The sequence below is a fragment of the Podarcis liolepis genome (assembly GCF_965112155.1).
Source record: "Podarcis liolepis genome assembly, chromosome: 13".
In the NCBI taxonomy this organism is placed as follows: Eukaryota; Metazoa; Chordata; class Lepidosauria; order Squamata; family Lacertidae; genus Podarcis; species Podarcis liolepis.
Genome location: NC_139573.1, coordinates 14,030,304 through 14,054,916, shown reverse-complemented (window position 1 = coordinate 14,054,916; position 24,613 = coordinate 14,030,304). Strand labels below are relative to the sequence as shown.

The window sequence follows — 24,613 nt, the reverse complement described above, 5'->3', positions numbered from 1 at the left end:
GACTGTTAGGGTGGCAAAAATGTTGTTGAACACTCCATTGAGTGTTGGTATCATGCAGCAATTACTGGATGAGCAACAAAAAGAGCTCAGATGTAATGATCTCAGGCAGGCAACAAGCTCCAATAAGAAGTAATTAGACTCTGCAGATTTATGGTATGCTTATTTACAATTAATATTCAGAGAGCGGCAAAAGCCTGCCATTTCTTGGCTACGAGGTGCTCAATCTGAGTCCCCGCCTCACAAGCAACACGGAGCCCGACAATATCCGGTCCTTCCCAGCCTGTCCTTCTGATGACTCTTAACCCTTTCCTCTTGTCTGCGTCAAAGAGAAATAGGACAGACATCATCTGCACTATCTAACGAAGTATACGCTGTTCGCTGCCTTCCCTCTGGTTGCCTAGCAACACGCTCAAGGTAATCTCCTCCTTCATTCCCAGATTGCTCGTTTTCTGTGTCTGTTGCTTTAACAGTGCAACGGGGGTGTGTGTGTTCTAAATTCGCCCACTCTGGCTGTGCCTGTGTTCTCTCATTCTCATAGTCAGACCCTACCCCCCATTTGTCTGCCGACATCAGTGCTGAGATGTATAAAATGGTGAATAAAAATTGATTAAGTCTCCCTTCTCCACCTTAAGATTTTCACAGCGTTAACTCTTAACAAAATTAAACACATCTATTTCACACAATGGAATCATGAAGTGGAAAAGTTACTTTCAATTTATTGGCAACACTTTCACAGAAGAAGAAGAAGAAGAAGAAGAAGAAGAAGAAGAAATATTCTACTGTACACACAAAGAAAAGCACAAATTAAAGCAAAGGACAGGTTTCCTATTTCTTTAATTTTTCTTCCTTATTAGCTGTTCCCTATTGTTCAACTCAGGCCTCAGAATGATTATGTAACATTTGGGGGAAAAGATGCAAACCAGCAACCCAATACTGGAGGCTAAGATGGAGAAGATCTCCACAGCTACCATGTATTTTCCTTTGGTGCTCAGGTAGGAGGGAATAAAGGACAGCCAAACACTGCAGAAGACCAACATGCTGAAAGTGATAAACTTGGCTTCGTTGAAACTGTCTGGTAACTTCCTGGCGAGGAAAGCCACAGCAAAACTTACAATTGCCAGGCAACTCATGTAGATGAGGACACAGTAAAACATTGTTACAGACCCTTCATTACATTCTAGTATAATTTCTTCAGTCAATGAGTGCCTGTCCACATCTGGGTATGGGGGAGAGGTTGCCAGCCACACAGTACATATGCCTACTTGGACTATGGAGCAGAAAAGGAGAATGGAGTGGCCTAGTCTTTTCCCCACCCATTTCCTCATCCTGGACTCTGGTTTTGTAGCCATGAAGGCCAAAACCACCGTGAAGGTTTTTGCCAGAACACAAGAAACAGCGGTTGAGAAGATGATGCCAAAAGCTGTTTGCCGGAGGAGGCATGTCACCTTCTCAGGTCGGCCAATGAAGAGCAAAGCACAAAGGAAACAGAGCAGGAGAGAGGTGAGGAGAGTGTAGGTGAGGTTTCGGTTGTTTGCAATGACAATGGGTGTGTCATGGTGTTTTATAAATGTACCTAGTACCAGAGCTGTGATCAGGGAAAGGAAAAGAGAGCAGCAGGCTAAACTGATGCCCAAAGGTTCTTCATAAGACAAGAAGCTGATATCCTTGGGTAGACATGCATCTCGGTTCTTGCTTGGATAGTCTTTGTCTGGGCATTTGTTACAGTCATTCATATCTGAGGGAAAATAAAGAAATTAGCTCATATCATATCAGCTTGCTGAAATGTTTACTTTCTGTCTGAGAAGAAATGAAGCTCTGTTTAAATCAAAACACATGTTGAATTCTGTCTGTAATAAAAAATTCCTTCTAGTAGCACCTTAAAGACCAACTAAGTTAGTTCTTGGTATGAGCTTTCGTGTGCATGCACACTTCTTCAGATACACTCTGTCTGTAATGTGGTATTGTTGAATTCAATCGGTTCAGAGCTATGTGGTATGTAAGTGGCACAGCCAGGGCTATTGCTGCTCATGAAATTGGAATGCATCATTCCAGTAGCCTTGGTGCAGTGACAAGCCCCCTCTTGATATGAGTTGAACCACATACCACCCAAGTACTCTCAATGCATAGTCATTCTCATTTGATTAGCATATTTAGACTATCTGAAGGGCAGTGATCACAAAAAGGCAGAATCAGACACACAGTAGATCAACACCTCTTTTGAACCTTAAACTCAGCCATCATTACAACACCTTTCAATCCGAAGTACTGAGTTTGGATCTATTGAATCTATTTATTTCTCTTACCATCCTGGTTTGCAATCTTCCCCTCTGGACATGGGATGCAATCGTAGCAGCAAGGTGGCTGTCCCTCCTTCACTTTCTTGCTGGATCCTGGAAGACATCTCTCAGTACAGACAGAAAGAGGCTGAGTCTATTCCATAAATGAAACAGTAGAAGGTTCATCAAGAGACTAATGAGTTTGGAATCCTTTATGTTCTCTGTTCTTTCTCTATGTTACTAAACTGACACAGCATATCAGCAATATGTAATGGCTATACCGAGAGCCATTGCTCCTTTTCTTATTATTATTCTTATTATTACTAGCAATGTTTGAAATTATGTGATATTCCATCTATATTGCTCTGGGATGTGCAGTGCCCCATCTGTTTTGCAAAGATTGCTTTATCCATTATGGTACAGTTTGAAGTTACTTTAGTTTCCCTCTTAATTTTGTTATAATTGTTAATGTTGAGTATGCTCTCCACTAGGTAGACAGCTCTAGAACTGATTTTGGTGCCGGTGGCTATACGTATACTTGGACCCACCAGATGCTGCCTTGGGAAGAGTTCCGAATAAGACATCCAGAGCGGCTGGGAAAACCCATCCAGATTGGTGGGTATTATTATTTTGAGAAATGCGGTATTTGTGAATTCCAATACAAAAATATTCTGGACAAATACATGAATTGGAATGCAGCTATCTAGTGTCCATGACACTGCTTGGAATCCTGCAACACAATTCTCAGCATGGTAAGAACAATATATACCTTTGAAAACATATTTTGAGATCACTCTTTTTAAAAGATTGATGCATCCATTCCTAATGCTCTGTCTCTTGCTCTTCACACCTTTCTTCTTCTTTCCCTCCTTCACTCTCTCAATCTTCACCACTTCTGCTTCCACCTCTTCCAGTGCCCCCCTTAGAAGAAGACTGCTGCATCTGCTGCTGTCCTCAGGTATTATTATGCCTCCTTTCCCCAACCCCTTCATTTCCTCACCTTTCTTGCAAGAAAGACAAAATCCTGGGGGTTATCAATTTGTACATCATATTTCACTCAGTTAAAAACCAGTATTTAATAAGTTTAAAGAAATCCCAATTTCTTTGGTTTATTTTACAATAGTTTTCTTTTCTACTTAGGATTCTGGTTGAAGTCTTCCACTGGAAAATAATAATCCATTTAATCAGTCCAAGTTAACACTTTTCTGCACTGTTTGATGTAAGGTTGCTTCAAGAGCATAATGGTCTTGCAGAAATCCGCTTCATAGCTTCATGGTCTTTCAGCACACAAAGCCTTTAGCACTGGGGAAATGTACTCAGAGACTCTATTTGACTGAAATAAAACCTTTCCTCCTGTATCCAGGCCTTTTCATATGAAAACTAATATTTGACCTGAACCTAATTACCCACATTCAGATGAAGATGTATCTTGTAGTGGGGTATCTGAATGGCTGGGATATTGTTTTGTAATCCCCTTAATAAAAGATTTGCCTTTAATCCATGTGTGACTTCTTCCAGTAATCTAGTACCATAATCTAGTACCTGGATGCTTTGGCCATACACCACTCATCAACTTGCAGCTCAAAAGACAGTGAGTAGACCTGTAGGTGGATAATGATTGCTTATTCAATACTGAATCTCTTTTGAATTAGCAAACAATGCAACCCTACCTGGTTAAACCAACTGTGCCATGTGATGGCATCTTCATCAAGGAGTAATGATTGGTTTGGAGGAGCCTGTGGATCTATCCTCCCAACTCTCACTCTGTGCAAACTTTGGTTGGCGAATATAATCCAATTGACAATATCCAAGCTAGATGCTGCCTCTCCATTCTGGTTGATGAAGACCACATCTCCTGCCGTATTGTTAAATGAGATGCTTCTCAGAAAGTGATGGAGCTAGATTGAAAGCAGAAAAGACAATTGTTTGGAAAAGTTAAATATGTGTGAGTAGCGAGGTTTCTCTCTCTCCTCCTCCTCTTCCCCATCGCTGAACATCTCGGAAGACATGGCAGTGGTGTGCAACCACCTGCTGTAAGGAAGAATTTGGTTGGGATGGTATAGAGGGAATGCTGATCATCTCTCTTAACCGTTACCACAGCTTCCTATATATGAATGCAGCGGCAACTCACTGGGCTGTAATGCTTCCCTCATACAAATGCTTTCTCTTCAAACACAGGACAGCACAGTCAAACCTTGGAATTCGAATGTAATCCATTCTGGAAGGACTTTCAACTTCCAAAACATTTGATTTCCAAGGCGTTGCTTCATATTGGTTCTTTCAATTCGGGTTTGAAAACCGGAACACTTATTTCCCGGTTTTCGACGTTTCAGAGCTGAAACGTTCGGCAATGGAGATGATCTGAAACCGATCTTTGAATGGAATGGGATAACATTGGTCTGCAAAGCTTCCCTCATACAAATGCTTTCTGCTCAAATATGGGGCAGTACATCAAATATGGGGACGTGGGTGGCGCTGTGGGTAAAACCTCAGTGCCTAGGACGTGCTGGTTGTATTGTCGGCGGTTCGAATCCCCGCAGTGGGGTGAGCTCCTGTCCTTCGGTCCCAGCTCCTGCCCACCTAGCAGTTCAAAAGCACCTCTAAGTGCAAGTAGATAAATAGGGACCGCTTTATAGGGGGAAGGTAAATGGCGTTTCCGTGTGCTGCGCTGGTGCTGGCTCGCCAGAGCAGCTTCGTCACGCTGGCCACGTGACCCAGAAGTGTCTGTGGACAGCGCTGGCTCCTGGCCTCTTAAGTGAGATGGGTGCACAACCCTAGAGTCGGACACGACTGGCCCGTACGGGCAGGGGTACCTTTACCTACCTGCTCAAGGAAGGACACGACCATCATTTCCCTTTCCTATAGGGTCTACTGTCATTTGGAAGCAGCAGAATATGTGGGGAATCATCTAGGATACTATCATATCAGTGCCACCTCCTACTCTGTCTGCAGAATTATAAATTCAGTTCTGGGTTTTCTTCCTAATACACCTGCGCAAATGTTTGAACCCATACTGTGTCAGAAAGTAACAGGGCTTTGCCAGTTGAGGATGTTCAGCCATTACCTGCCAAAACTGTTGATTCAGATTCTTCCCTCTCCCTCTGTACGCCATTCTTCTATGTCTGAATCTGGAAGTGGACATGGCATGTAAAGCATGGGCCATGGCGTAGACAGCACTGTGGATGCTGTAGCTGTGGCCTGTAATGCTCATTTCAAAAAGTGATCCGGGAAGGCTCTCCAGCTTCTCTTCTCCGGTGCAAATATTCCCCTCCACCTTGTCTGAAGCGATATCTGGGAATACACATTCAAAGGCCTGTTGCCAGAAGTCCCTGATAAAACCGTCCCCATCTGTGCTGGAAGGGTTTCTGTACACAACATACTGATGAAATCCTGGTGGGTTTCTGAAGTGAATTTCAAAGGATATAGCACCACTGAACACTCCTGAATTCCAGTACCTTTGAAAGACAAATGAAGCGAACTCAACCTGGGCAGTTGTTATCCATACTTTACTTTTTATATTGTTTATCATGTCATCATGTTCTGATAGGTATGGAAGCCATCTAAAAGTTGCCATGGAATAAGATTCTCCATTTGCCACCATAACATTAGCTTTGCTGCTAAGAATTTTATGGTTTATAATTGTCCCCTGTTGTAGCATGCCTTTAATTTCAGAAATAAAACTAAAATCAGGGATTCTTTCTAGGAATGCAAAACACACACCACTCTTGGTAAACATTGGGAAAATGGTTTGCACAAATCTTTCTCCGTTTTCATTGTCCATTGCAATGACTCCAATCCACGTCCACCTGAAATGCAGAAGCAAAGAGAGAATTCCCTGATACTGAAGGGCTTCTGAGGGTGCCATCTGGTAGAAGGGAAGCCCTGGGCTTTTATCATTCATCACCGGAGCAGAGCCATAAATGAGCTAAAAAGTAAATGGAGGAAGAGAAGAGGCAAAGTAATATTTGTAGAGTTCTTTCAAACTATTCATATACATTATGTGGTGAATCCTGTTAGTCAGATATGCCCTTTGCCACCCACCAGGGGTTGCACACCCTCTCTCATTCATACAAAAATACACACACAGATGGCCTGAAAATTGGGGACATCTCCCATTTCTGTTTGTTAAACATTTCTTTTCTTTTCTTTTCATTTTTTTAAAACTTATGCATACTTGCAAAATTTGGCAGCATCTTGTATGATGGACAAAAATGATTGGAGGGATGCACCATGCCCTAAACAGAGGATTGCCTAACACTGCATTAGACATTATTTACTGTAGCCATGTCAGAATTGCAACTTGGGTCGCATACACATTCCTTCTCTGGAACTTCTTTCGTATTCATGATGCACATACCCCAAGACACAGCAGAACTGCCATTTCTCCCTCTTCTTTTTTTTGAGACTTATCAGACATAATTTATGAACATTTATTTCACTTTGGAACCAGCAGCTCAGCACTATTATTGTTTTCTTGCATAACTGGATTATATCTGCAATTTGTCATACCTTCAGAGTGTGTTTAATTTGAAAGTGCTTTTCCCCTAAACATACACATATTGCGTGTGGAGTCATGGCTGGTGAGAGAGAAGCCCACTCTCCCACCAGTGGCCTCTGGGATGTCCTTGATGTGTGTGTAAAAGATTGGGGGTACCACATATTTTTTATGGTATTGCAGCCTTTCTTTCTTATTCAGGTAATTTTATTTTATTTTAATTCTGTACCACCTTTACTTTCCAAAGAACTGATTCTGCTCCAATTTCATCCTTGCCCTGAACTGGTAATACACCTTGAACAGGTGTTGTGAAATCAGCCTCTTTATCTATGCAAGCTAATTTAGGTATTGTACATAGGTGTCCTACCTGTGGAATCTTATAGATATCCAAAACAGTTGCCACATAAAAGGAGATTTCAGAATCAAGTCCCCCAATGACCCCTGCCAGATTATTTTCAACATCACATATATAGTTAGGAACAAATTTCTCCACCCTGGATAAAAGCAGCAGTGTGGCGAGATATGTGCTCCTTGCATTCTTATAGCTGTCATATAAGTGGAAGCCCAAGGTGATATTGGGTAAGATGTGAGGGTCTTCATTGATCTCCTTGACTGCAAACGCCAAGGCGACGATGTGCTGGTAAAGCTTAGGCACCACCCTAGAATGAGAGTTGCAAATGGCAATAGAAGGAACAGATATATCTTTTTACATATCAACACTGTAGTTATTCATATTGAATTCAGTGGAGTTAACTCCCTGTCCATTCCACTGCTGAACAGTTCTTACTGTATAATCAGCCAGTTCTTCCTGTTGTTTAGACAGAATCTCCTCTCTTGCAACTTGAATCCATTGGTTTGGGTCCTTCCCTCTGGAGCAAGAGAAAACAAGCTTGCACCATCTTCCTGGTGACAGCCCTTGAGATAATTGAAAATAGCTATCCTACATCTCATCAGTCTTCTATTTTCATAGCTAAACATACCCAACCCCCTCATAATTTTGGCTTCCAGACCCTTGACCATATGTGTCATCCTTCTCTGCACATGTTGCAGCTTGTCAATTTCCTTCTTAAATAGTGCTGGACATAACTGAACACAGTACACCGGTTGTGGTCTGAGCATGGCAGAATAGAGCTTATCTATTACTTCTTTTGATTGGGGCACTATACCTCTGTTGATGCAGACTCCTTTTCACATGTACTACTGGCATGCCGGGTGTTCCCTGTCTTAGATTTGTGCAGCTGGTAATTCCTGCCTAAGTGCAGGTTCTGTACTATTCTCTTAATGCACAAGAGCTTCCTATGGATTTTTACATCAGCATATATACCGCTGAAATCAAAAGTGGTTATCCCAGGGTAAATGGGGATAAGTTTGCAGCCTCAGTCATTATTCTGAGGCTGAAGCTCTTGGTTTGATCATTCCTGTTCTTTAATAAATGAGTGGCTTAGTTCTTACACAAGCTCTTCAGGCAGCGCTGGTGGGGGTTCCTCAGTGAATTTTGCTGGAGAGGAGATGAAGCCACCATGGGAAACAATGCCACCAATGAGGAACTCTCCTGGCTGATGATACATGTGAAGTGGACGTTGTGGACCTTGGAGGATGCATTTTGCTATGTGAGCCTGACATACATTGTAAGAAAGCAGTTCCAGCAACAATAACACTAAGACCACCATTTTCAGTATGACGGCAACTGTTTGTTCTATGCAGAAACCATGTTTTCTCTTCTCCAAGATAAAAAATGTCTCATTTAAATGGTAGTTTATTTTCCCAAAATGACACAATCTGGGAGTATACAAAATCTGACTTGTTGATCACAAGTCTGATTAATTCTGATCAGTTTTAGTATGCTTTGCATTAGGTTTCCCAGTGGCCACTGGAAGTCCACAGGTTGTTGTTTTTTTAAAGTTTTTTAGTAGCAGCAGCTCAAATTATACCCTGTTAGCCATCAAGCTGCAATGTAGTTATTCCTCCAATGCTAAGGATTCCCTCTGGAATTGCTGAAGAAAATGTGTTTGTCACATATTCAGAACTGTTATTTTTATTACCCTTTCATTAGATAATAAAAGACCAGTGGTGTATTGATGAAGTTAGAAGTTAGAAGCACATTATAGGAGACCTTGTAACCAACTGAATTTTCAAAATATGTAATCATCATCTTGGAATTGGGGTCCCTTCCAGCTCTATGAGTCTAGGTTACATGAACCACTGCTTCCCTTAATAACAGTACTGTGTAAGAGGAAAGTCCAGGGAGAACAGCTACATGGTCTGCTCTATGGGATTTTGGGGAGAGTTTTGTTGGGCTGAGGCAAAATTAATACAAGTGGATTCAGTCCAGCTATTATATGCTACATTAAATACACTTGTTCATGCTTTATTTCTTTCTTATTGTAAGCTGTCCCCTGCTGTTTAACTCTGGCCTCACCAAAATGATATAACATTTGGGGAAGAAGATACAGCCTAGTAACCCAAAACTAGAGGCCACAATAGAAAAGATCTCCACAGCCACCATGTACTTTCCCTTGGTACTCAGGTAGGTAGGAACAAAGGACAGCCACACACTGCAAAAGACCAACATGCTGAAGGTGATGAACTTAGCTTCAGTAAAACTGCCTGGTAACTTCCTAGCTAGGAAAGCCACAGTGAAACCGACCATGGCCAGCATTCCCATGAAGCCTAGGACACAGTAGAACATGGTGACTGATCCTTCGTTACATTCCAGTACAATTTCTTTAGTCACTGAGTGCTTGTCTAAATCAGGGAGTGGGGGAGCAACTATCATCCAGGCACTGCAAATCATCACTTGAATGAGGAAGCTGAAAAGAACAATGGAGATGGCCAGATTTCCCCCCACCCATCTCCTCATTCTGGACCCTGGCTTGGTAGCCATGAAATCTAGAACCACTATAGTTGTTGTAATGGGAATTAGGGTTGCTTGTGCGTAAACTGCAAACTGCTCCAAGCTGGTTGTATAGCTAAACCTTTCCCTGGTTTGACAGCCCTTACAACGCGACTGTCTCAGTCACCGGCAGAATCCGTCAGTGGGCGTCTCCTAAACTTCTTCCAACATAGAAATTCCTTGACTCCAAGTCTCCTCCTAGACTCTCTGCGCGGAAGCCTTCTGCGCAGCGTGGGTGTGCCAAGCGGAGGTCCTGTGCTCTCTCTGCTGATTTCACTGGAAGAGTCTCTGAGACTCCCCTCTGCAGTACTCTCAGCCTCCCCTTTCTCCCTGGTGTCCCCTGGATTTCCTTCCCCAGTGGAAGCTCTCTCTCTCCTTGCTAGTTCCCTCCCCTGCATCATTGGAGCGTCTTTCCTCTCCTCTTGCCTCTGATGGCAGTTCCCTGACATCCACCTCCCTCCCAGGGCCCTCCCCCTCCCCCGTCCGTTCCTCGGACGGCGATGCGGGAAACCCCGGGAAGGAACTATCCCTTTCCTCAGAAGATTTGAACACCACTCCCCATCTGCTGCTGTCTCTTTCCGCTGCCCAATCTCCCCAGTCAGATCCCTCTCCCTCGGATACCCCTCCTTCCTCCTCTTTGGAGGCTGGCCACCCCTCAAACTCTTCTTCATCATCCGTGGTGCCAAATTGCTCCTCCCAGAACCTTCCTAGTGGTTTGGGCTTCCTTGGGAACCTCCGATGAAACTCCTCCTGCAGATACTCATCCCTGATCTCTTCTGCAGGAACCCAAGTGTTTTTCGACTCTGGTTCCCCTTCCCAAGCCACCAAATATTCCACCCTTCTCCCTCTCCACCTTGAATCGAGAATTTTCGCTGTGTGACCACTAAGTTCCCTTTCCTCCACCAGTGGATGCATGGGGATTTCTCTTTCTCGCCCCTGAAATTCCCTCCCTTCCCGGTACGGTGAGAGCAAGGACCTGTGGAACACCGGGTGCAGTTTCATGTTGGTGGCCAATTGGAGTCTAAAGCTCACCGGATTCACCTGTTGGGTTACCTCGAAGGGTCCCAGTCGCCTTGGCCGTAATTTCTTACACCCCCCTTTGAACGGTAACCCTTGGGTTGACAACCACACCTGGTCCCCAACTCTAATTGTCTCCCCTTCTCTGCGGTGCTTGTCTGCCTGCCTCTTGTACACTTCCTTAGCCCTCTCCAGGTTAACCTTAAGTTGTTGGTGTAAAGCTTCCATTTCTTCCACAAATTGTTTGGCCGCCGGCACACTCCACCTCCCCTCCCCCTCCCCTGGGAAGGCCTTGGGGTGACACCCGTAATTGGCCATGAATGGACTCATCCCCGTGGACACATGTTCAGCGTTATTGTATGCAAATTCGGCCAGCGCTAGTTTTCCACCCAATCGTTCTCCCTTTTGTTGATGTAGCAGCGTAGGTACTGTTGAAGTATGCTATTAGCCCTTTCTGCTTGTCCGTTGGTCTCCGGGTGTCTGGCCATCGAGAAGCTCACTTCGACGTCCAGCAGGCTCATGAGCTTCTTCCAGAATCTGGAAGTAAATTGCCTGCCTCTGTCTGACAAAACCCTCAAGGGGGCGCCATGCAACCTGAAAACGTGATCTATAAACAGCCTAGCTGTCTCCTCCGCTGTCACTGCATGCGAGCAAGCAATAAAATGGCACATTTTGGTCATCAAGTCCACTACCACCATGACTGCTGTTTTTCCCCTGGACTTTGGTAAATCAGTCATAAAATCAATGGATACCACCTCCCATGGCCTTCCCGGGGTGGGTAAGGGCTCCAGTAACCCCGCGGGTGCTGCCTTCTCCCCTTTAGCCCTCTGGCAGCGCTCGCACCCCCTTACGTATTCTCGCACATATTCCCTCACTCTTGGTCACCAGAACTGCCTGGTGACAAGCAACATGGTTTTGTGTTGACCAAAATGTCCCGCCGTGGGGTTATCATGTAGTTGTTTGAGTACTCTTCTCCTGAGGTCCCCTTCTGGTATGTACAATGCTCCCTTATAGTACAGAGCCCCCTCCTTTTCCTCAAAACCCCCCTGATTTTCTTCTGCGTCTCGTATCTCCCTGATTTTAGTTTGTGCGTACTCGTCATTCCTCGTCAACCCGGCTAGTTCTTGTCTCCCTACCAACACTCCCCCACACACCCATCGGTCCTCGGGTATAACATGTCGTACTTCCGGCACTCCCTCTCCTTCCAAGTACTCTGGTTTACGGGAGAGGGCGTCTGCCCTGACGTTTTCCTTTCCCGGCACATACTGAATTTCAAAGAAGAACTTGGAAAACTCCTGTGCCCATCGCACCTGTCTTTGGTTGAGAACTCGTGCAGTCCTCCAATATTCCAGGTTCTTATGGTCCGTACACACCTGGATCTTGTGCTGTGCGCCTATTAGAAAATGTCTCCAACGTCGAAAGGCTTCATGAATTGCAAGCAGTTCCCAGTCATACACCGTGTAGTTCTGTTCTGACTTGTTCAGCTTCCTTGAAAAAAAGGCACACGGCTTCCACTCTGATCGATTTCCCGGCTGGAGCAACACGGCTCCCACCGCTCTGTCTGACGCGTCTGTTTCCAATCTCATAGGCTTCTGCAGGTCCACGTGTAAGAGTTGCTCTTCCGAAGCGAACACCCTCTTTAGCTTTTCAAAAGACTGCTGAGCCGCTTCTGTCCATTCAAACTTCTTCTTGCTGCTGAGACAATCAGTTATGGGTGCTGTTAAGTGGGTGAAGTTCTTGATAAACTTTCTGTAGAAGTTTCCAAACCCCAGGAACCTCTGCACGTCCTTCCGGGTCTTGGGAGTCTTCCATTCTAGTACCGCCTGCACCTTGCCTGTGTCCATGGCTAAGCCTTTGTCCGACAACCTGTAGCCCAGGAACTCAACCTCTCGGGCGTGGAATTGGCATTTCTCCCGTTTGACCCACAGCTGGTGCTCCTGCAGCCTCTTCAGCACTTCCCTGACATCCTTAACATGCTGCTCCTCGTTCTCCGAGTAGATTAGCACGTCGTCCAGGAAAGCCACGCAATTCTTGTACAGCAGGGACCCCAACACGTGGTGCATGAAAGCTTGAAAGCAGGACGAGCCTGATTGTAATCCGAAGGGCATAACTAAGTACTCAAAGGCCCCCAGAGGGGTGAACATGGTGGTTTTCCATTCGTCCCCCTCTCTCATCCTTATCAAATTGTACGCCCCCTGAAGGTCCAGCTTGGTAAAGACCTTCCCTTTCCTTACCCTGGCCAAAATGTCATCAATTCTGGGCATAGAGAAGGTCACTGGTTCCGATACCCGGTTAACCGCCCGGTAATCTACGACCAATCTGGGCTCTTTAGAGTCTCTTTTGTCCACAAAGAACACTGGACTGCCCCCCACCGCTCTTGATTCTCGTATGAAACGCCTCTTCAGGTTCTTGTCAATGAACTTCTGCAACTCCTGCATCTCCCTGTCCGACATGGCGTACAGCTTACCCACTGGTAACTGAGCCCCTGGGAGTAGGTTGATCTGACAGTCAAAGGGCCTGTGAGGGGGCAGTCTATCCGCCTCTTTCTCACTGAAGACTTCTTCCAGGTCTGCATACTGAGGTGGTACTCTCCCCTTTTCTCCCACCGCCATTCCTGCCACCCTTGCTACTGCCATCCTCGGGGTTTCCCCTTCGTGGCAGTGCTCTACGCAGTGAGCTGACCCAAAGGTGACTGTCCGCTGGTGCCACCCCACTACTGGATCGTGCAGTGCCAGCCAGCTCATTCCCAGTATGATTGGTGGCCCGGCTAATGTGGCAACGTGAAAGGCAATTGTCTCAGTGTGTCTGGAGACCCTCATTTTCATGGGAGGGGTCTGGTGGGTCACTCCCCCCCCCAAGAGTTCTCTCCCATCAATGGTCGTTACTTGCAAGGGGTGTTCTAGAGGCACCACGTGGATCTGGTGTTCTAGTGCAAAATCCCTGCTAAAGAAGTTGCAAGAGCTGCCAGAATCCAGCAATGCCTTCACCTTAATAGGGTGTCCGTTAGGGAGTTCTAACACCACCTCTATGGCTATGGCTGCCCGGGGGAGGGGTCTGGCTTGGGCACATTTACTGGTTGCTCGCCTGGCTGCTGTGCCCGCTCTCCTGCAGCCAAGCATTGCCGTTTCCCTGCTCCTGCTCACCACCAACTGCCCCCACCATTCATTGCCACGCCTTTCTCTGAGGGCAGACTCTGGCAAAATGTCCCGGCTGCAGGCAGAGAAAACACTTCCTGGTCGTTTCCCCCTCCTTCTTGCGAACCTCGCCAGAGTTTGAACCCCCCCCCCCCGCGCACGCTCCTCCAATTTCCATTGGTTCCGCAGGTGGCGCAGGTTGCTCAGGCACGTCTGGAATGCGATTGTCATGCCAACGCTCCGCTCTCCCTTCCCGCCTTTCCAGAGCGTGCGCCTCTTGGCGTACTCCCACAGCAAGTGCCATTTTAGTCAGCTGGTCCATCGATTGCGGGCGGGGCAAGCGGGAAAGTTCATCTTTTACCCAAGAGGATAAGCCTTTCTCAAATAACATTTGCACTGGTTCTGAACCCAGTTCCCACCCGAGTTTGTGGATTAGCATTGCAAATTGTGACCAGTACCGTATTTTTCGCCCTATAGGACGCACCGGCCCATAGGACGCACCTAGTTTTTTGGGGGGGAAATCAAGGGGAAAAATTAATTCCCCCCCAGGCTTGCGCAGCCATCCCCAAGCTAGAAGAGGGAGACGGAGCGCTCCGTCTCCCTCTTCCGCCTTCAGGGACAGCCTCCCTAGCCTCTGTGGGGCAGTGCACTGCGCTGCCCCGCAGAGGCTTTGCGCAACCATCCCAAGCTAGAAGAGGGAGACGGAGCGCTCAGTCTCCCTCTTCTGCCTTCAGGGAGAGCTTGCGTCCGCGAGCTTGTGGGGCTGGTGGGGGGAGAAGCAGGCTTGCATCTCCCCCCGCCAGCCTCCAGATCAGGTTAACTATCATGAATCACCAGGTCTAGAAAAAATTATATAAGGCAGCTGCTGAACACGTCTTTGCAAATATTCTATTGTACACACAGAGAAAAGTACAAAAATGCAGAAAGGACAGGTTTCTTAAGTCTTTAGTTTTTCTTCCTTATTAGCTGTTCCCTGTTGTTCAGCTCAGGCCTCAGAATGATTATGTAACATTTGGGGGAAAAGATGCAACCCAGCAGCCCAATACCGGAGGCTAAGATAGAAAAGATCTCCACTGCCACCATATATTTTCCCTTGGTGCTCAGGTAGGAGGGAATAAAGGACAGCCAAACACTGCAGAAGACCAACATGCTGAAAGTGATAAACTTGGCTTCGTTGAAACTGTCTGGTAACTTCCTGGCGAGGAAAGCCACAGCAAAACTTACAGTTGCCAGGCAGCTCATGTAGATGAGGACACAGTAAAACATGGTGACAGACCCTTCATTACATTCTAGTATAATTTCTTCTGTCATTGAGTGCATGTCCACATCTGGGTATGGGGGAGAGGTTGCCAGCCACACAGTAGATATGCCTACTTGGACTATGGAGCAGGAAAGGAGAATGGAGTGGCCTAGTCCTTTCCCCACCCATTTCCTCATCCTGGATTCTGGTTTTGTAGCCATGAAGGCCAAAAGCACAGTGAAGGTTTTTGCCAGGACACAAGAAACAGCGGTTGAGAAGATGATGCCAAAAGCTGTTTGTCGGAGGAGGCATGTCACCTTCTCAGGTCGGCCAATGAAGAGCAATGCACAAAGGAAGCAGAGCAGGAGAGAGATGAGGAGAGTGTAGGTGAGGTTTCGGTTGTTTGCAATGACAATGGGTGTGTCATGGTGTTTCATAAATGTACCTAGTACCAGAGCTGTGATCAGGGAAAGGGAAAGAGAGCAGCAGGCTAAACTGATGCCCAAAGGTTCTTCGTAAGACAAGAAGCTTATATCCTTGGGTAGACATGCATCCCGGTTCTTGCTTGGATAGTCTTTGTCTGGGCATTTATCACAGTCATTCATATCTGGAAAAAATAAGGAAATGACCTTGAGCTCATATCACCTTGTTGGTTCTGATGTTGACTTTCTGTCTGAGAAGAAAAGAGCTCTGCTCAAATTAAAACACATTTTGAATACTGTCTAATGTGCTGCAATGTGGTATTGTTGAATTTAATTGGTTCAGAGCTATGTGGTACCACAGCCAGAGCCAATGACAACTGAATGTTTATTCTCACTAGTCTGGGTGCAGGCTGTGTAAGTCACAAGGAGTGGCAAGGCCTCCTCTAGATATGATTTGAACCACATACCACCCGACTACTCTCAATGCATAGTCATTCTCATTTGATTAGCATATTTAGACTATCTGAAGGGCAATGATTACAAAGAGGTAGGGTCACACACACAGTAGATCATCTCCTCTTTTGAAACTTAAACTCAGCCTTCCTTACAGCACCATTCAATTTTAAGTACTGAGTTTGGATCTATTTAATCTATTTATTTCTCCTACCATCCTGGTTTGCAATCTTCCCCTCTGGACATGGGATGCAACTGTAGCAGCAAGGGGGCTCTCCCTCCTTCACTTTCTTGCTGGATCCTGGAAGACAACTCTCAGTACAGACAGAAAGAGGCTGAGTCTAATCCATAAATGAAACAGCAGAAGGTTCATCAAGGGACTAATCACTTTGGAATCCTTTATGTTTTGGGGCCACTCTGTATGTTACTAAGGTGATACAGAATTTCAGTAATGTGTAATGGCCATACAGACAGCAACTGTTTTTTTTTTTTCATATTCGTAGTAGTAGTAATGTTTGAAATTATGTGATATTCCCTCAGTATTGTTCTGGGATGGCAAGTTAAGATTTGTGAGTTTGCCGAGATGGTAAAAATGACTGCACCTATCAGGGGCTGCTCCAATCAAAAATTCTATACGGAAATCCAAATTGCTTTGGTTTATTTTCCAATAGTTTTCTTTTTCTACTTAGGATTCTGGTTGAAGTCCCCCAGCGGAAAAAATAATCCATTTAATTAGTCGAACTTACCACTTGTCTGCATTTTTTTTATATATTGTTGCTTCAAGGTCACATTGATCACGAAGAAATCCACTTTGTAGCTTCATGGTCTCTGAGCATGTATCCCCTCTTGTGCTGGGGGAATGTACCCAGAGGCTCCATTTGACTGAAAGAAAACCTGCCCTCCTGTCTCCAGGCCCTTTCAAACAAAAACTGGTATTTGATCTGGGTCTGTGAATGGTTGGGATCAGGCTGAGGCAACCTAGCTTTTGTTATGTTTGTCTGAGCTAGGATCCCCCTAAGTCATATTTACACTGTTAGCCATGCTTAACTTTATTTTGTATTAAAAGGGTTCTTCTGTTTTGTAACCTCCTTAATAAAATATTGGTCTTCTAGCAGGGACCTTTTGGCTCTTAATTTGGTACCTGGATGCTTTGGTTATACACCACTCATCAATTTACAACTCAAAAGATAGTGAGTAGACCTGCAGGTGGATAATAATTGCTTATTCAATACTGAATCTCTTTTGAATTAGCAAACAATGAAACCCTACCTGGTTAAACCAACTGTGCCATGTGATGGCATCTTCATCAAGGAGTAATGATTGGTCTGAAGGAGCCTGCGGATCTATCCTCCCAACTCTCACTCGGTGCAAACTTTGGTTGGCGAATATAATCCAATTGACAATATCCAAGCTTGATGCTGCCTCTCCATTCTGGTTGATGAAGACCACATCTCCTGCAGTATTGTTAAATGAGATACTTCTCAGAAAGTGATGGAGCTAGATTGAAAACAGAAAAGACAGGGGTTTGGAAAAGACATCAGTCTAATGCAGGGAGGAGTATTTTTCCCCTGTGAGCAGAACCTACAGCAAATGGTCAGTGACAGCAACTGTCAGTGGATTCAGGCCGAAGCATGGAGAGAGTCAACCAGTTTTGTTTCACATGCATGCCTCTCTCTGAAACTTCCTTACAACCCGTCTCTCTCTGAATGCCCGCAAGTTAAATATGTGTGAGTAGCGAGGTTTCTCTCTCTCTCTTACTCCTCACTGTCACTGAACATCTTGGAAGACACAGCAGTGGTGTGCGACCACCTGCTCTAAGAAAGGATTTGGTTGATATGGGATAGAGGGGACTTCCGGGTTAGCGCGAAAGGTTAATGACGGATTCCCTCCGATCTCCGGAGGGAATCGGCTCTGTGGAAGACGGGTCCTGCCGCAGCGACGACGCGGGGACCCTTGGAAACCACAGGCGCTGAAGCCTGTGGACTTGGTGACTCAGCGGGCACCATTTGCGCCCCCCAACCCGCGAAGAAGCCTTTTTTAAGGCTTCAGAGCGGGGGATGGAGAGCGGCGCGGTGCTGAGAGTAGACCGCTTCTTCTACGGAGTGAAGCCGCATGCCATGGCCGGAGAGCGCTGGCTTCTTCCTTTGAACATTTGGACTGTAAAAGTAACAACCCGTGAGTAGTATGGAGATTGGACTTAAAAATCTCTTTTTTTTTTTGAATTCAGCATGATCGGGGGAGGTGTTAAAAGGAAGTCCACCCCCCGTCCTGTAGACAATTTAAAGCAAGAATTGGATAACTAAGGTTGAGAGACCACTTCTCTCTTTATGAGACAAAAATTATTAATTTCACGACTTGGCGTTATAAGTATTTTGCTGGAGGATAAGAATTGATTTTTGAGAGCTGAAGTGCAACCCCCCGGGAGCCGGGAGTGATCCGCGAGAGAGCCTGTTGAGGAGACATAAAGAATTTGACAGCTGTCAAACAAGCTGTCAAAGTTGGAAAAATTTGCCTTTTGTTATTTCTGCTGGTTATTTTTGTTACATTTGACTTTAAGTCGTTGAAAACAAAGAAGAAACAAAAACAAAGTAACTTGACTGTTGGATAAAGAATACTAAGTAACTAGAATCCCTCTAGAGGGGGTTCTGAGACATTACAATGGCTGCAGATGGAAAAATACAGGCTGAGCTGGATAGAATGTTTTTTCTCTTGGGAAAGTTACAAGGTCAGAGTGAAGTTTTGGCTACAAATGTTACAACTTTGAATTCTAAAGTAAATAAACTTGTTGATTGCGTCAAGGACTTGTCTCAAGAAAACCTTGCAGCTGAACAAGAAGAGATATGTGTTGTTTCAGAGGAGTGGGAAGGAGGAGCTGAAATGCTGCAGATGAAAAAGGATAACCAGAGGCCTGTAAAGATGGATCACAAGGAAATCAAGACCTGGATGATGAGAATTTGGTTTGAATTGGAGAATGAAGATTGGAGGGATCTCCCTATGGGGAGATCGGAAGACCTACGGATTACAAATTTGATTAAGGCAAAAGTTGGAGCTTTTGGGGCATTTGGGACATTTGGACTTAAAAATAATAAGGAACATAATTTGGGCTCCACTTTCGAATATGGAGGTCTGGTTGGAAGAAACATAGACCCCATTGGGACAGAGCTTCTCCGAGATTCGATGTCCAACATAAAGGACTATCAACAAAACCGGCAGAGAGGGACTGAGAGGGATTTGAGGGCCTCGGACTTGAGAGCTCCAGGCTGACAACTGATAGACTGATGGATATTCTTTGGGGATTGAAACCGGGAAAGGGGGGGTGAGAGTTTTGGAATCCAAAGGGTGTATAATTACATGTTGTTTTTTGTCAATTTGTTTTGTAATTAATATAAAAATTGGGAAATTTGTGGAGGGGAATTTGGGTCGACCTTAGAAAAGGGCGTAAATGATGAGTACTGTGGTTTAACTGAGGTTTATAAGTTAAATTTGGTTAATTAAGATGAATTAAGTAAAATATTAACAAGGTAAAAGTTGGGGATAAGAACTTGCTGAGTTAACTATTGGAATTGGGATGCAAGAAGGGGAGGTGTGGGGAAGTCAGGGAAAGTGGTTAAGAAATTAAGGATTTAAAATTATATTTGTTATTTGTGTTGTGTTTGTCTGTGGTTGTTTATGTTTTTGTGTTTGTCTTAAAAATATGTGAAAACTTTAATAAAAATTATTTTTTAAAAAGAAGAAGATATGGGATAGAGGGAATGCTGAACATCTCTCAACCATTACCACAGCTTCCTATATATGAATGCAGTGGCACTTCACTGAGCTGTAAAGCTTCCCTCATACAAATGCTTTCTCTTCAAACACAAGGCAGTACCTGCTCAAGGATGAACACGACTATCATTTCCCTTTCCTATAGGGCCTACTGTCATTTGCAAGCAGCACAATATGTGGGGAATCATCTAGGATACCACTTCCTACTCTGTCTGTAGAATTATAAATTCAGTTATTTGTTCTTCTTCCTAACACACCCGCTCAAATGTTTGAACTCTGAGAGGAAAGAACAAGTCGATAGGCTTTTGGGAACCCAAAAAGTGTCAGGAAGGAAGAGGACTTTCACAGTTGAGGATGTTCAGCCTTTACCTGCCAAGACTGTTGATTCAGATTCTTCCCTCTCTCTTTGTGTGGCATTCTTCTATGTCTGAGTCTGGATGTGGACATGGCATGTAAAGCATGGGCCATGGCGTAGACAGCACTGTGGATGCTGTAACTGTGACCTGTCATGCTCATTTCAAAAAGTGATCCGGGAAGGGTCTCCAGCTTCTCTTCTCCAGTGCAAATATTCCCCTCCCCCTTGTCTGAAGTGATATCTGGGAGTACACATTCAAAGGCCTGTTGCCAGAAGTCCCTGATAAAACCGTCCCCATCTGTGCTGGAAGGATTTCTGTGCACAACATACTGATGAAATCCTGGTGGGTTTCTGAAGTGAATTTCAAAGGATATAGCACCATTGAATACTCCTGCATCCCAGTACCTTTGAAAGACAAATGAAGCGAACTCAACCTGGGCTGATATTATCCATACTTTACTTTCTACATTCTTTGTCTTGTCATCATGTTCTGAAAAGTATGAAAGCAATCTCAAAGTTGTCATGGAGTAAGATTCTCCAGAGGCAACCACTACTTTAGCATTGCTGCTAAAAATTTTCTCGTTTATTGTTGCCCCCTGTGTTAGCATTCCAGGAATTTCAGAAATAAAACTAAAACTGGGGATTCTTTCTATGAATGCAAAGCAGACACCACTCTTGGTAAACATTGGGGAAATAGTTTGCACAAATCTTTCTCCATTTTCATTGTCCATTGCAATGACTCCAATCCACGTCCACCTGAAATGCAGAAGCAAAGAGAGAATTCCCTCATACTGAAGGGCTTCTGTAGCTGCCATCTGGTAGAAGGGAAGCCCTGGGCTTTTATCATTCATCACTGGAGCAGAGCCATAAATGAGCTGAACAGGGAATGGAGGAAGAGAAGAGACAAAGTAATATTTGCAGAGTTCTTTCAAACTATTCTTATACATTATGTGATGAATCCTGTTAGTCAGATATGCCTTTTGCCACCCACCAGGTATTGCATTCCTTTCTCACTTATACTAAAGACACACATGCAGATGGTCTGGAAATTGTGATCATCTCCTATTCCTGCTTGTTACACATTTGTTATGTTGACCAGACAGCGGAATTGTTCTTATATTATCTTATATTTTTTTAACTTACGCATACTTGCAAAATTTGGCAGGGTCTTGTACGATGGATGAAACTGATTGGAGGGACATATAATGCCCTAAACAGAGGATTGCCTAACACTGCGTAAGACATTATTTACTGTAGCCATGTCAGAATTGCAACTTGGGTCGCATACACATTCCTTCTCTGGAACGTCTTTCGTATTCATGATGCACATACCCCAAGATGCAGCAGAACTGCCATTTCTCCCTCTTCTTTTTCAAGACTTCTCAGACATCATTTATGAACATTTATTTCACTTTGAAACCAGCTGCTCAGTACTATTACTGTTTTCCTGCACAACTGGATTATATCTGCAATTTGTCATACCTTCAGAGTGTGTTTAATTTGAAAGTGCTTTCCCCCTAAACATACACATATCGTGTGTGGAGCCATGGCTGGTGAGGGAGAAGCCCACTCTCCCACCAATTGCCTTTCGGATGTCCTTAATATGTGTTACAGGTAGGTAGCCGTGCTGTTCTACCATAGTCAAAACAAAATAAAAAATGCCTTCCAGCAGCACCTTAGAGACCATTAGTATGAGCTTTTGTGTGCATGTACACTTCTTCAGATACTTAATGTGTGTGTAAGAGATTGGGTGTGTGACATATTTTTTCTGGTATTGCAGCCTTTCTTTCCCCTAATTCAGGTAATTTTATTTTATTTTAATTCTGTACCACCTTTACATTCCAAAGAACTGGTTCTGCTCCAATTTCATCCCAACCCAGAACTGGTAATACACCCTGAACAGGTGCTGTGAAAGTGTGCATGCACATGAAAGCTCATACCAAGAACAAACTTAGTTGGTCTCTAAGGTGCTAGTGGACATTTTTTTTATTTTATATATTTCTACTGCATCAGAGCAACACGGCTACCTACCTAAAACTCAAGCTAACAGAGGTACTGTACTCAGGTGTCCTACCTGTGGAATCTTATAGATATCCAAAACAGTTGCCACATAAAAGGAGATTTCAGAATCAAGTCCCCCAATGACCCCTGCCAGATTATTTTCAACATCACATATATAGTTAAGAACAAATTTTTCCACCCTGGATAAAAGCAGCAGTGTGGCGAGATATGTGCTCCTTGCATTCTTATAGCTGTCATATAAGTGGAAGCCCAAGGTGATATTGGGTAAGATGTGAGGGTCTTCATTGATCTCCTTGACTGCAAATGCCAAGGCCACAATGTGCTGGTAAAGCTTAGGCACCACCCTAGAATGAGAGTTGCAAACAGTTTCAGAAGGAACATATACCGGTATATCGTTTTACATATCAACAAAGTAGTTAATCATATAGACTTCAGTAGAGTTAACTCCCTGTCTATTCCATTGCTGAACAGTTTGGGTCCTTCCCTCTGGAACAAGAGAAAACAAGCTTGCTCCATCTTCCTGGTGACAGCCGTTGAGATATTTAAAAATGTCTATCCTACATCCACTCAGTCTTCTATTTTCATAGCTTAACATACTCAACCCCCTCAACTTTACCTCATAAAGTTTGACTTCCAGATCCTTGATCATATGTGTCACCCTCTTCTGCACATGTTGCAGCTTGTCAATATTCTCCTTAAATAGTGCTGTACACAACTGAACACAGTACTCTAGGTGTGGTCTGAGCATGGCAGAATAGAGCTGCTCTATTACTTCTTTTGATTGGGACACTATACTTCTGTGGAAGCAGACTCCTTGATCATTTTCAAGTGTGCTACTGGCAAGCCGATATTCCCTATCATAGATTTGTGTAGCAGGTAATTTCTGCCTAAGTGCAGAACCTGACATTTGCCCCTACTGAAATTCATTTTGCAATTCACAAAATTCTATGTTTCATAATATATACCATCATTATTCTGAGGCTGCATCTGTAGGTTTGATCATTCCTGTTCTGTAATAAATGAGTGGCTTAGTTCTTACACAAACTCTTCAGGCAGTGCTGGTGGGGGTTCCTCAGTGAATGTTGCTGCAGACGAGATGAAGCCACCATGGAAAACAATGCCACCAATGAGGAAGTCTCCTGGCTGATGATACATGTGAAGTGGACGGTGTGGACTTTGGAGCTTGCATTTTGCTATTTGAGCCTGACATACAATGTAAGAAATCAGTTCCAGCAACAAGAACATTAAAACCTCCGTTCTGAACACAAAGGCAACTGTTTGTTCTATGCAGAAACTACGTTTTCTCTTTTCTGAGTTAAAATCGTCTTGTTTAAATGGTAGTTTATTTTCCCAAAATGACGCAATCTGGGAGTATCCAAAATCAGACTCAAATTATAGCCCTGTTAATTATCAAGCAGGAATGTAGTTATTCACCCAATGCTAAGAATTCCCTCTGGAATTGCTGAAGAAAATGTGTTTGTCACCTATTCAGAACTGTTATTTTTATTACCCTTTCATTAGATAATAAAAGACCAGTGGTGTATTGATGAAGTTAGAAGTTAGAAGCTCATTAAAGAAGACCTTGTAACCAATTGGGTTTCCAAAATATGTAGTCCGCAACTTGGAATTGGGGTCCCTTCCAGCTCTATGAGTCTAGGTTACATGAACCACTGCTTCCCTTAATAACAGTACTGTGTAAGAGGAAAGTCCAGGGAGAAGAGCTACATGGTCTGCTCTATGAGCTATGGGGGACTGTTTTGTTGGGTAGTGGCAAAATGAATATAAGGAGATTTAGTCCATTTATTATATGCCACATCAAATACACTTGGTCATGCTTCATTTCTTTCTTATGATAAGCTGTCCCCTGCTGTTTAACTCTGGCCTCACCAAAATGATATAACATTTGGGGAAGAAGATACAGCCTAGTAACCCAAAACTAGAGGCCACAATAGAAAAGATCTCCACAGCCACCATGTACTCTCCCTTGGTACTCAGGTAGGTAGGAACAAAGGACAGCCACACACTGCAAAACACCAACCTGCTGAAGGTGATGAACTTGGCTCCATTAAAACTGTCTGGTAACTTCCCAGCTAGGAAAGCCACAGTGAAACTGACCATGACCAGCATTCCCATGAAGCCTAGGAGACAGTAGAACATGGTGACTGATCCTTCATTACATTCCAGTACAATTTCTTTAGTCATTGAATGCTTGTCTAAATCAGGGAGTGGGGGAGCAACTACCAGCAAGGCACTACAAATCATCATTTGAATGAGGAAACCGAAAAGAACAGTGGAGATGGCCACATGTTTCCCCACCCATCTCCTCATTCTGGAGCCTGGCTTGGTAGCCATGAATGCTAGAACCACTATAGTTGTTTTTGCTAAGATGCAAGACACTGCCTCTGAGAATATCATTCCAAAAGTAGTTTGTCGAAGGAGACAGGTTATTTTTGTGGGCTGGCCAATGAATAGCAAAGGACAAAGGAAGGAGAGAACGAGGGCTAGTAGGAAATCATAGGAGTTTCTTTCTAAATCCAGGGA

General features: G+C 44.3%; 2 protein-coding genes across 8 annotated transcripts in view; both read right to left on the bottom strand.

Moving 5' to 3' along the window:
* Positions 1-737: 737 nt before the first annotated feature.
* LOC310691346 (extracellular calcium-sensing receptor-like) overlaps positions 738-24,613 on the bottom strand; it is a 168,182-nt gene continuing 144,306 nt past the window's right edge. For all 5 annotated transcript variants that reach the window (XM_083471098.1, XM_083471096.1, XM_083471097.1 and 2 more), the window contains 5 exons: positions 7,559-7,640; positions 5,341-5,731; positions 3,947-4,174; positions 2,304-2,430; positions 738-1,735 (listed from right to left, as the gene is read on the bottom strand). In XM_083471098.1, coding sequence (XP_083327224.1) covers positions 834-1,735; positions 2,304-2,430; positions 3,947-4,174; positions 5,341-5,731; positions 7,559-7,640 — 1,730 coding nt within the window. In that variant the 3' untranslated portion in view covers positions 738-833. The remainder of the gene's footprint in view (positions 1,736-2,303; positions 2,431-3,946; positions 4,175-5,340; positions 5,732-7,558; positions 7,641-24,613) is intronic.
* Positions 14,726-24,532, bottom strand: LOC310691362 (vomeronasal type-2 receptor 26-like). Of its 3 annotated transcripts, XM_083471137.1 has the most exons (7): positions 24,111-24,532; positions 23,112-23,275; positions 22,251-22,416; positions 20,065-20,925; positions 17,200-17,427; positions 16,145-16,271; positions 14,726-15,662 (listed from the first exon to the last, which is right to left on the bottom strand). In XM_083471137.1, the coding sequence occupies exons 2-7, from the start codon at positions 23,225-23,227 to the stop codon at positions 14,761-14,763; spliced, it is 2,400 nt and encodes a 799-aa protein (XP_083327263.1). In that variant the 5' UTR covers positions 23,228-23,275; positions 24,111-24,532; the 3' UTR covers positions 14,726-14,760. The 3 variants fall into 3 exon arrangements, with proteins under 3 accessions (XP_083327263.1, XP_083327264.1, XP_083327262.1); XM_083471138.1 differs by lacking the exon at positions 24,111-24,532 and having other exon boundaries at positions 23,038-24,092; XM_083471136.1 differs by lacking the exon at positions 24,111-24,532 and having other exon boundaries at positions 23,112-24,092.

What these genes read in the sequence shown, in the direction of transcription:
- LOC310691362 (XM_083471136.1), bottom strand. Translation starts at nt 23,317, where the DNA reads ATGTTCTTGTTGCTGGAACTGATTTCTTACATTGTATGTCAGGCTCAA. An exon ending in GCACTGCCTGAAGAGTTTGT is followed by an intron (nt 22,417 to 23,111) that starts GTAAGAACTAAG and finishes CTCTCATTCTAG; the next exon opens with GGTGGTGCCTAAGCTTTACC. An exon ending in GGCACAGTTGGTTTAACCAG is followed by an intron (nt 16,272 to 17,199) that starts GTAGGGTTTCAT and finishes TTTATGGATTAG; the next exon opens with ACTCAGCCTCTTTCTGTCTG.